General features: G+C 55.7%; 5 protein-coding genes across 5 annotated transcripts; 3 read left to right on the top strand and 2 right to left on the bottom strand.

The window, feature by feature from the left end:
• Window positions 1-112: 112 nt before the first annotated feature.
• LOC1281437 (large ribosomal subunit protein uL1m) lies at window positions 113-1,482 on the bottom strand. Its single transcript, XM_321348.5, has 3 exons — window positions 1,268-1,482; window positions 569-1,187; window positions 113-483 (listed from the first exon to the last, which is right to left on the bottom strand). Exons 1-3 carry the CDS (start codon window positions 1,462-1,464, stop codon window positions 208-210), a joined length of 1,092 nt encoding a protein of 363 aa, XP_321348.4. The 5' UTR covers window positions 1,465-1,482; the 3' UTR covers window positions 113-207.
• Window positions 1,483-2,039: 557 nt separating this feature from the next.
• On the top strand, window positions 2,040-3,997 carry LOC1281438 (adenylyltransferase and sulfurtransferase MOCS3). The gene is made up of 2 exons (XM_321349.6): window positions 2,040-2,175; window positions 2,687-3,997. The coding sequence occupies exons 1-2, from the start codon at window positions 2,056-2,058 to the stop codon at window positions 3,890-3,892; spliced, it is 1,326 nt and encodes a 441-aa protein (XP_321349.4). The 5' UTR covers window positions 2,040-2,055; the 3' UTR covers window positions 3,893-3,997.
• Window positions 3,998-4,066: 69 nt separating this feature from the next.
• LOC1281439 (histone deacetylase 11) lies at window positions 4,067-5,724 on the top strand. The gene is made up of 3 exons (XM_321350.6): window positions 4,067-4,530; window positions 4,607-5,079; window positions 5,192-5,724. Exons 1-3 carry the CDS (start codon window positions 4,189-4,191, stop codon window positions 5,460-5,462), a joined length of 1,086 nt encoding a protein of 361 aa, XP_321350.6. The 5' UTR covers window positions 4,067-4,188; the 3' UTR covers window positions 5,463-5,724.
• On the top strand, window positions 5,525-7,360 carry LOC1281440 (RIB43A-like with coiled-coils protein 2). Its single transcript, XM_321351.4, has 2 exons — window positions 5,525-6,088; window positions 6,165-7,360. The coding sequence occupies exons 1-2, from the start codon at window positions 5,525-5,527 to the stop codon at window positions 7,185-7,187; spliced, it is 1,587 nt and encodes a 528-aa protein (XP_321351.4). The 3' UTR covers window positions 7,188-7,360.
• LOC1281441 (nicastrin) lies at window positions 7,343-10,377 on the bottom strand. Its single transcript, XM_061643130.1, has 4 exons — window positions 10,112-10,377; window positions 9,934-10,029; window positions 7,920-9,852; window positions 7,343-7,703 (listed from the first exon to the last, which is right to left on the bottom strand). Exons 1-4 carry the CDS (start codon window positions 10,200-10,202, stop codon window positions 7,676-7,678), a joined length of 2,148 nt encoding a protein of 715 aa, XP_061499114.1. The 5' UTR covers window positions 10,203-10,377; the 3' UTR covers window positions 7,343-7,675.
• Window positions 10,378-10,441: the final 64 nt, after the last annotated feature.

Below are 10,441 nucleotides of genomic sequence, written 5' to 3'. Positions count from 1 at the left end.
GGAAAATATCGGCGTCGGAAAACATACATACAAATGCATCTACTGTACGCATTTCCCTGCTAACCCTTGCCATCGGATCTCTCTGCAAAACATAATGCGCCGTGCATGTGTGTGTGTTTGTGTTTGTGTGGAACAAGTTCCATTTTTATTCTATTTTCCTAACACCGTGTATTGCAGCAACCAGTATGGCATCGCTTCACACACCGCTCAGACTCCTCCGGACGCCGCACTCCGCTGCTCTTCCTCCTGCTCCGCGTCCTCCTCCTCGCTGGCAGCCGCGTCGGTCGTTTTCGCTGACCGTTTGCTGAACACGCCCTCCTCCGGGATGTACAGGAACGGGTTAATCTTAAGGTTTTCACCCGACGGTGGACTTTTCAGCAGCACCCGCGTGACGAACCGGCCTTCGCGCTTCGGTCGCATCGAGTTCACGTCCTGCAGCAGGGCGGTAAGGTTGCTTTCCAGGTGTTTCGCTTCCATTTGTAGCTAAGTATGCCGGGAGAAAGGGAATGGGAAGATGGTAATGAATTACCCTTCAAATTGGCACCCAAATTGGGGTTCACCAACTTACCGTTCCGATGCAGGCAACGATCGAGCCAAAGTCCTTCTGCTGCTCATCCTTCGCCGCACTGTAGTTGATGCCATGGGCGTACTTTTGGATCATTTCCGCCAAATTCACACCGAGCGTGCCGGACCGTGGGTTTGGGAACTTGTTCTTCTTCAGCAGCCCCCGTATCACGACCAGCTCGGGCAGAATGTTGGGATGGGCCAGCACGAACGGATACTCCGACAGCTGCAGATCGCCGTTCTGGATTTCCTTGATCAGCTCCATCCCGCCGACCAGCGTAGCGCCCGCATCCTTCGCTTCCTTCAGCGGATCCTGGCCCTTCGCGAACACGATGATGTTGCGGTTTTCACCGTGCTCGAACCGGTGCGGTATCGCCACCATGCGCTGGAAGTTGTCCACGAAGCGGGTCACCTTTTCGGCCTGCATGTTTAGCTCGACGTGCGCGTACAGCGGCGCATTTGGGAGGTTGTACACGGTCGGATGGTGCGTTTCCCGGTGGCACTGGATCGCTTCCTCCACCGTGTACACGCGCCATTTGTAGTACTTGCTGACCCAGCAATCGTCCTTCGGCTCCTGCTTCCAGCTGTCGTCGATGTGTTTGTTCGCTACATTCAGGTTGAGTCTGCGGTGGGGGGGGGGGGGAGGAAGATGTTTTTAGTGTCTTTACAACTTGCCACTTTTCGCTACAGCCACATTACATACTTTCCCTTTTTCCGCAGATCGTGCCGGATGAAGCCAACCTTTTCCACCACCTTCTTTACCTTCGCCTTGCGGGCCTTTTCTCGCGTGCCCTTGCGTGCGGCCAGATCAAGCGTGGCCGTGTGCAGCAGGCGGGCTCCCGCTACCATCAGCGGCGTCGTTGCCCACCGCACGAAACCGACGTTGGTGAGGGAAAGCATCCTGTGTTGTCCTGTGCTGGAGATTAGTTCTTTTTTCTCGCCAACGAAAATGCAGAAATTGTTAAATAATCACACAAACAACATGCGCGACCCGGCACGTCTGTTGACAACCTGCCCAAGGCTGCGTTTGACAGCACGGGATGAAGCGTTTGTTGTTGTCAGTTCGGTGGAAACGCTTCAGCATCGCGCCTGTCAGTGGTGTGTGTTGTTTACAAATTTGCTGCTTCGCGAACTGCACGGGGCACGGTGGAAAATGTGGTAGCAAACCGACAAAAAGTGCTGGAAAAGTGGTGTGAAAAGTAAAAACCAGAAGCGTTGGGGTGCTACTGAGGCTGCGGGTTTTTGTGCGGGAATCGTTAGAAGCTGTCCCAATCGCTCAACCGTCCCGTACCTCTCCAGCCAAAGCGTACCACCTCCATCGCTCGCAGTAAGAAGGAGAGGAAGAAGCAGCAAAGTCGGTTGTGGCGCGTATACAATCCTCCAGTGCCTGCTGCTGTGGTTTGCTCCCATTTTTGCACAGTTCGAAAAGTTTGCCAAAAAATCACCGAAAACCGTTTCGCGCGGACGTGTCCAGAGCGATCAACGCCAGCCATGGGAGAAATGAACGGCGAGGGGCAAATCGAGGTGCTGGAAAACGACATACGCACGTTGCGAAAGCAGCTGCAGGAGAAGGTTCAGCAGCTGAAGACCTTGAAAAAGCATTTTCAGAAAGTGAGTATCGGTGGTGCCCGTAGAGCGGGCCAGCAATAGAGCCAGCAGAAGCCTCCGCTCTGTCGTCCGTTTGTCTATTGGCGCGCAGGGTGAGCGTGAACGAATCTCTTCGTTTCATGGACACCCCCTTCTCACACACCATCGTCATCGTGACGTTGGCGGGCGGTTGCAAAACCACGGCAGACGACGACGACGAGGACGGAGCGCGAGCGCGAGCGCGAGTCAAGAATTGCGACACCCACCCAGCCGCACACGCGGGGTAGTCGTATCTTTTGCATTGGTCAATCCCCGGTGGCCTTGATAGTGGGAAAGCGTAATCACCACTTCTCGAGACATGGGCAGCGCCCACCTCCCGCGCTCATGCAAAGCAGCAACTCATGGCAGCCGCCGCCAATCGAACATTATCACCCTTCTTGCACAACCTTTTGCTTCTCTCTCTTCGTGCTGTGGGAACGTTTGTGTGTTTGCGTGTGAATTGTGCTAATTTCTTTCGGTTCTCTTCTACTTACAGAATTGCATTACCAAGCTGAACAACGATGAAATTGCACGGTACAGCCGCCAGATTATCCTATCCGAGATCGGGGTCCAGGGGCAGCTGAAGCTGAAGAAAGCCTCCGTGCTGGTGGTGGGTGCCGGCGGGCTCGGCTGCCCTGCCGCCCTCTACCTGGCCGGTGCCGGTATCGGCCGGATCGGCGTGCTGGACTACGACGAGGTGGAGCTGACCAACCTGCACCGCCAGCTGCTACACACGGAGGCGACGGTCGGCCTGACCAAGGTCACCTCGGTGCAGTCGTACCTGGAGCAGCTCAACTCGCAGATCGAAATCGAGACGCACCACGCGCAGCTCACGAGCGAGAACGCGCTCGCCCTGCTCGAACCGTACGACGTGGTCGTGGACGCGACGGACAACGTGGCCACCCGGTACCTGCTGAACGATGCGTGCGTGCTGCTGCGTAAACCGCTCGTCTCGGGCAGCGCGCTCCAGCTCGAGGGCCAGCTGACCGTGTACAACTACCGCGGTGGGCCCTGCTATCGCTGCCTCTTCCCGACACCGCCCCCGCCCGAATCGGTCACCAACTGTGGGGACGGGGGTGTCCTCGGAGCCATCACCGGTGTGATCGGCGCTCTGCAGGCGCTGGAAACGATCAAAATCATCCTGTCGAACGAGGGCGTACTGGCCGGGCGGTTGCTGCTGTTCGATGGACAGCAGAGCGCGTTCCGCAACCTCAAGCTGCGCCCCAAAAAACCCACCTGTGCCGTCTGCTCCGAGGCGCCCACACTCACCAAGCTGATCGACTACGAGCAGTTCTGCGGGATGCGGGCCACCGACAAGGACGCCGCCCTGACGCTGCTCGAACCGTGCGAGCGAATTTCGGTGCGCGACTATCACGACGGCTGGCTAGCGGCCGGTCGGGACCATCTGCTAGTGGACGTGCGCAACGCCAATCAGTACGAAATGTGTCAGCTGCCGGGCGCACCGGTCAACGTACCGATCGAGGACATTCTTAGCAACCGGCGCACGGAGGAGCTGCTAGCACGAGCGCAACAAGCGCAGTTACCGGTGTACGTCGTGTGTCGCCGTGGCAACGATTCACAGCTGGCGGTGCGGCACCTGGCGCCACTGTTCCGGGAGCGCAATCTGCCCGCGCCACGCGACCTGATCGGCGGGCTGCACGCCTGGACGAAAACGATCGATCCAAACTTTCCCATCTACTGAACGGGACTTCCCGCCTTATCATCATTTGTTTTGTAATATTTGTCTTTTGGAGCACAATAAAATCATAAACCACTGTTGGTGGCGCATAGCGCGACAGTAACAATATTGGCGGGTGGGCGGGTTTTTATTTTGAAATTTGTGTTGTCTACCTTCAAGTGTGCGTGCGTGTGCGCGTGTGTGTGCTCCATACAAACAGCCAGCTGTCATCGGCAGTGCGACCTTGAAAAGGAATCTCCCGTTGGCCTCGAAAGTGCGTATCAGCTGATGATTTGCCGTGGTTCACGAAGTCCAGCGGTATGTGTTTCCGATTAAACAGTACGGCCAGTGCGGATCAGAGCTCTATGAGCAGCGGAACAGACGAGGACGACAAGGAAGATGAGGCTGCGGGTGGAAAGTTTACCGCCGAGCTGCCAATTGGCCGTGACCGGATACCGATCGTTTATCGGCCCGAGTATGGTGTACGGTTTCTCGGCCTCCAGAAGCTACACCCGTTCGATGCGGCCAAGGGTGGCAACATCTATCGGCTGCTGAAGACGAACGGGTTGATACAAACCGACGGGGATGTGTACGCGCCTAACGAAATCACGCTCGAGGAGCTGCTGGCCGTTCATACGCAGCGCTACATCGACAGCCTGAAGGTAAGGCACGAAGAGAGAGAGAGAGAGCCAAATGGAGGAAAACTCTAATTTTCTCACCTTCGAACCGCATTTTCAGTGGAGTTTAAATGTGGCCAAAATCGCAGAGATACCGCCGCTCCTGTTCGTGCCAAACTGTTTCGTGCAGCGAAGCTACCTGCGCCCGATGCGCTACCAAACGGGCGGCTCACTACTGGCGGCCCGTGCCGCCCTCGAGTCCGGGCTGGGCTGGGCCATCAATTTGGGCGGTGGGTTTCATCACTGCAGTGCCGACCGGGGCGGTGGATTCTGCCCGTACGCCGACATTACGCTGGCGGTGAAAATGCTCCAATCGAGCGGCAAGGGCATCGAGCGCATCCTGATAGTGGATCTCGACGCGCACCAGGGCAATGGGTACGAGCGGGATTTGATGGAGGATCGGCGCGTGTTCATCCTGGACATGTACAACTATCGCATCTACCCGCGGGATCAGCACGCCAAACTGGCGATACGGAGGGCGGTCGAGCTGAAGCCCCACACGGACGACGAGGAGTACCTGCGGAAGCTGAAGCAGTAAGTGTGTGTGCTCAGGAAGCGTGTGTGTGTGTGTGTGTGTGTGTGTGTGTGTGTGTATCGACAAAGGATGTCTCATTTTGGTTTCTTTTTCTTCCCATTTCCTTTCTAGCTGCTTAAGCCAATCGATTGCGGAATTTGAGCCGAACTTTATCATCTACAACGCCGGCACCGACATCCTGAAGGGTGATCCGCTGGGCCTGCTAGACATCACGCCCGAGGGTGTGGTGGAGCGGGATGAGTTTGTGTTTCGCAGCGCGCTGGAACGCTCCATCCCGCTGGTGATGCTGCTGAGCGGTGGATATTTGCGCAGCTCGGCACGTGTCATAGCCAACTCGATCGTGAACTTGCGCGACAAAGCTTTGCTGCCAACGGTCCAGTAGATGATGGGAATTGCTTTTAATGGAACACAAAAGTGTTAAAAAGAAAAGAAAAACGATATGTGATGCTATTTGTACTTAAAGACATACATTTTCCAACGCATTGGTGCTCTCTAGATGTGCATTTACATCTTTCTGTTCCATTAGATTGGATAAACCCCAAAGAGAATAGATATTTTTTTCCTATTACCAAGCTAATTGATAACCTTACTGTGCACTTACTTAAATTGTTCACCGTGAAAAATAAAATTAATCGTAAATTAAAGATTATTTTACATCCAGTCCGATACGAAATCCGATACTACCGTACTGCCTTGTGCACGGTGCGTCGCATGAACCATATCGATCAAGTTGCCCGCGGTTGCCATGGTAGAGCGTCGTCGTTGGTTGCGTTATGCACCTCGAAAAAAAAGTACCTTTCTCAGTTGCTGTTAAAGACGTCTAGCACGAACAAGCAGGTCGTTTCGCTTTTGGATTGTGGTGCGCTTCAGCTGTGGTCTATAAAAATGCTAAATTCTCTTTTCGTTAACCATCAAGATCAAAAGGAGGCGTTAGCTATCGAGCGTAGAAGACGCTTCGAAGAGTCGCGCAAGCAACGCTTCTTCAATGCTAGACGACGCATTATCGGGGTAAGACCTCCGCCCAATTCGAAAAACATGATCGAAACGTTGCTAAATCCATGTTCTGCCATTGATTTTTTTGCAGGTTGACACCGATGCACTCGGCCTACAGGTACAGCAGAAGCATGAGGCCGAACAGGCCCAGGCAGAGCAGCAGCGCAAGTTTGCGGAAGAGATGCGCCGCCAGGAGCAGGTCCTGCTGCTGAAGCAGCACGAGCAGCGCCAGGACCGCGTGCGGGAGGAGAACGAACTGAACCGGTTCCGCGCATCGCACCAGAAGCCGGAACAATCGCGCGACTTTGACCTGTTCGATCCGGACGGTTTGAAGAAGTCGCTCCCGGCCCGCCTCGGCGATGACGATCCACGGCTAACGATTTCCGGCGCCCAGAAGTTTGACGGCGAAGACCTGGAGGAGCGGCACCGCCGCAAGGTGCAGATCGAGCAGCAGCGGTCCTGGCTGGAGCAGCAGATCCGCGAGAAGCAGCAGGCCGAGCTGGACCGCCGGGCGGCCGAAACGTTCCTCGAGAGCTCGCTGATGTCGCGCGAAAATCGGCTCCACCAGCTTGCCTCCCAGGAGCGGTACGCGCGGGGCAAAATTCAGCAAGCGGTCAACGAGTTCAACCGCCGGCTGATGACCGAACAGGAGCAGCAGCGTTTGCGGCGCGAGCGCGAAGAGCAGGAGGACAATTTGGCCGAAATCTACAACAATCTCACGAGCGACGTGCTGACGGAGAATCCAGACGCGGCGAAAAGCAGCTTCGGCCCGAACCGGGTCATTACCGCGCAGTACAAGGGTATGTCGCCGGAGGAGATTGAGCAGGTTCGGCGCACGCAGGACCGGCAGCTCGAGGAGCTGAAGCGCAGGCGGGAGCAGGAGGCCAACACGCGCAAGGCGTGGGATCAGCTGGCGAACGAGTTCGATCGCACGGTCACGCTGAAGGAGCGCGAGCTGAACCGACGGCGTCACGCGCTGGCCGAACAGATACGGCACGAAAACCGCGAGCTCTCGATGGAGCAGCAGCGCCGGGTGGAGTATCTCGACCGGGTGGTCTATCAGAACCGACCGACGGAGGCCTACTTCGACCAGTTTAACACCTGCACGCGATAGACCGTTAGCAGAAATTTTGAAATCGGTATTTTATAGAGCATTTCCCGACATTGCTTTTGGCACGCGTTTTGTGTGAGTGTGATTGTAGGTGAATAAATTAACTAGTGCACAACTCCTCTTTTTGACGGAGAGAGAGAGAGAAAAAGGGCATCTCGTACTACGAATGTTATAAATATCAATTGTATTACGACATTATGTTACGGACAATGTTGTTTTTTTTTATCATTAGTTTGCTTTGTTTAAGTAAGCTAAAGTCTGATGGAATTGTAAGATTGCCTAGTGGGTGATGTGGACAGACGGGCAACAACGACCAACACGGGGCGTGTGGGGTGAATTTTGGGAACCACAACGAACGAACTTGCATCACCGATAACGATGTAGTGATGGTAATGTGCTGCACCGTGTTTCTGGTAGCGTCCGTTCGATCATATCACCATTGCTGCTCCGATAGAATGTCGGGCCGGACGAATCTTTTCCCTCATCCCCATTCAACATTGTGTCGGCTGTGTGGCAATGCTGAAAAAGAAAGAAGGGGAAAAAATGACGCCAAAATGTTAAACAACATACAGTTGCCATGGAAACGCATTTTGTGGCGCAACGTGCTTTAGCAAGGGGGAGCCGAATGATAGTGGTGTTAGTGGTAAATGATATGCACAACATCGACAAGTATGGTTCATGTTAATAGTTTTATTGTAAGCATGCAAAAAAAAGAAATAAAATCTTCACACTTACGGTATCGACGAGGTGGAACCCTGATTGAACAGCACGTCCGACCGGCTGTTGATGAGAAACACCAGCACGAACGATATCACCATCACCACGATGCCAATGGACAGCGTGAGCGTTTCGTGGGCGGGCGATGGCCGCAGGAAAATGCGCGCCGACATCTCCGACCACGTCGACTCGGTCCAGGTCGAGTAGCGGTAGGAGGTAAAGTCGTACGTTTCGTTCATGAAGGCGGGCGACAGGGCCAGGCTCATGTTTTGCGTTGTCCGGCGGCACTCGCCCGCCCCGCCGTACCCGGCCATCCACTGGTACGGCAGGTGCAGCGCGGAACAGTTCGCCTTGGTCGCGTTCGCCACCTTCTGCCCGAGCAGCAAACCAAGCACCCGGTACGTCCAGCCCGTCGCATCGGACGTCAGCGTCGTGTGCACGCTAATGTACCGGGAGGGCGGTGCTGGGTAGACGTGCGGCGTGTCCGGTTTCACCGTCGCCCGGAATAGCGGACAGTCGGCCGACTCGAGGAAGCAGTGCAGGAACTCGTCGATCAGCACACTGTTGGTGCCGTTGCGCTGTCCGTACGCGCGCCCCGTCAGCAGCTCGTAGATGCTCATGCCGATCAGCGTGGACGCGTTGCGTATGCGCATCTGAATCGAATCCTTCCCGTACAGGTCGCTCCGATCGCCCAGATCCAGGTCCTCCAGCTGCGTAAAATCGTACTTGCGCGAATGGTTGCCGTAGCGATAGTGCAGGTTCTCCTGGTCGTCGTAGATGGAGTGGTAAAACCGATTGGCCGGCCGCGACGCAACGATCACCGCCGGGAAGGTGATGTTTTCCCGTAGGAACGATTGGGCCGACACCGGGGGCAGATTGGTCGTCATCACCGGTTGCCCTGCCTGGATGCCGAACCCGAACTGCTGGTTGATTTTGCGCAGCAGCTCCGCCACCTTGGTCGCCATCGGTTGCGGTGCCGGGTGGTACACGTGCAGGTCGGTCAGATTGTCCAGCGCGCCCAGATCGATCATCAGCTCGATGTTGTCCATCGATATCGGTTTGGTTTGGGTGCCGCGCGAAGGAAACGCACCCGTCTGCAGATCGTACACGAAGCGCTGCGAGCCGATGTAATCGTACGACTCGCCGTTGAAGAACAGAAACAGCACATTTCGATCGTTGCTGGGCAGCGCTTGGGAGAGGAAGTGGGCGACGGCCACAAGCACGGCGAACGGGACCACGGAATCCATCGCCCCGAGCCCCACGCCGTCGAACATGGTGGTGGTGTCGGTGCGCGTCGACACGAGCACTATCCGCTCCGGTCCCTCGACCCGCTGCTCCTCGGGCACGATCGGGCGCGGGAAGAGCGTCGCGTACACGTTCTTCCCCTGCAGCGGATCGCAGAACTTGGTGGCGGGGATGAGCGAATTGTACGAGTTGGAGCGCCGCATGCAGATGTCCGTGCTGACGGCGGCCGACATGAACGCTTTCACCTCGATCGCGCACAGGCTGCGCTGGTGCTGGTTCTCCAGATCGTGCGCGTTAAACTTTTCGTAGCAATCGAGCAGCTTCTCCATCTCGGACACGCCCGCCACGTAGAAGATGGGGAAGGGAAAGTCTTCCAGCAGCAAACCGCTACCCCACGGGTTCCAGCTGTCCTCGGCCCGGTCCACGCTGCACCGCTGCTGTTGTTGGTCCGCCGCCAGCCCGCTGTACTGGTTGGGGCAGCGCGACTCCTGGCTGAACTGTTCCAGCCCGCTGGCATTATTCATCAGCACCAGCGCGGACACGTACGGGCCGGCCTCATCGCGCAGCCGGAGGATGTTCTCGCGCGTGTACAGCGCGGGCGGTACGATGGGCGCGTACGGCGGCGAAGGATGCTTCTGTACGATGAAATCAATGTCCACCTTGCTGTTGATTAAATGCAACACTCCCACCGATCCACCATTGCTTGCTGCGAGCAAACAAAGAGCAAACGAAGAAGGAGAAAGACATTAGTTACAGCTTTGCGAACGACGGCACTCCGCACACTTACAGCTGCAGCCGGTTACGTGCGTTCCGTTGAGGCGGCGAAAGCAATGCGCCCCATTCACCGGCGTGTACATATTATCTTTCATGCGCTGTCCATGGGCTGAAAATTACAAAAACAGATAAAGCGTCAATGATGCCTCCGGAAACGGCGGGTCCACTTTGTTGTTGCTGCTCTGACTCACCACCCAGGTCAATCTGTTGTAGTGCGACCCAAACGGCAACATACCACCAGCTAACCCGTTTCACGCCAATCAGTCCGCGCGAAAGAACCATGCTGTGGCACGGTCGAGCTTGGAACTATGCCCCGAATGCGCGAAAACGGGGGAAAATCACTTAAAATAAGCTACTAAAACTAATGCGAACGGACGGGCTGTTTCTTTTTGGGCCCCTGGCTGTGTTTACATTTCTGCCAAATGTCAAATCACAACTGACACATCGGGTGGAGAAACGTCATGCAGGATTTGAATTTTTGTTTTCGACCGTTTGCGAGCCTGTTGTGTGCGTCCGTGAGT

The sequence above is a fragment of the Anopheles gambiae genome, chromosome 2 (genome assembly GCF_943734735.2).
Source record: "Anopheles gambiae chromosome 2, idAnoGambNW_F1_1, whole genome shotgun sequence".
Lineage (NCBI taxonomy): Eukaryota > Metazoa > Arthropoda > Insecta > Diptera > Culicidae > Anopheles > Anopheles gambiae.
Note: the sequence above shows the minus strand (reverse complement) of the source record. Positions and strands in the feature narration are given on the sequence as shown.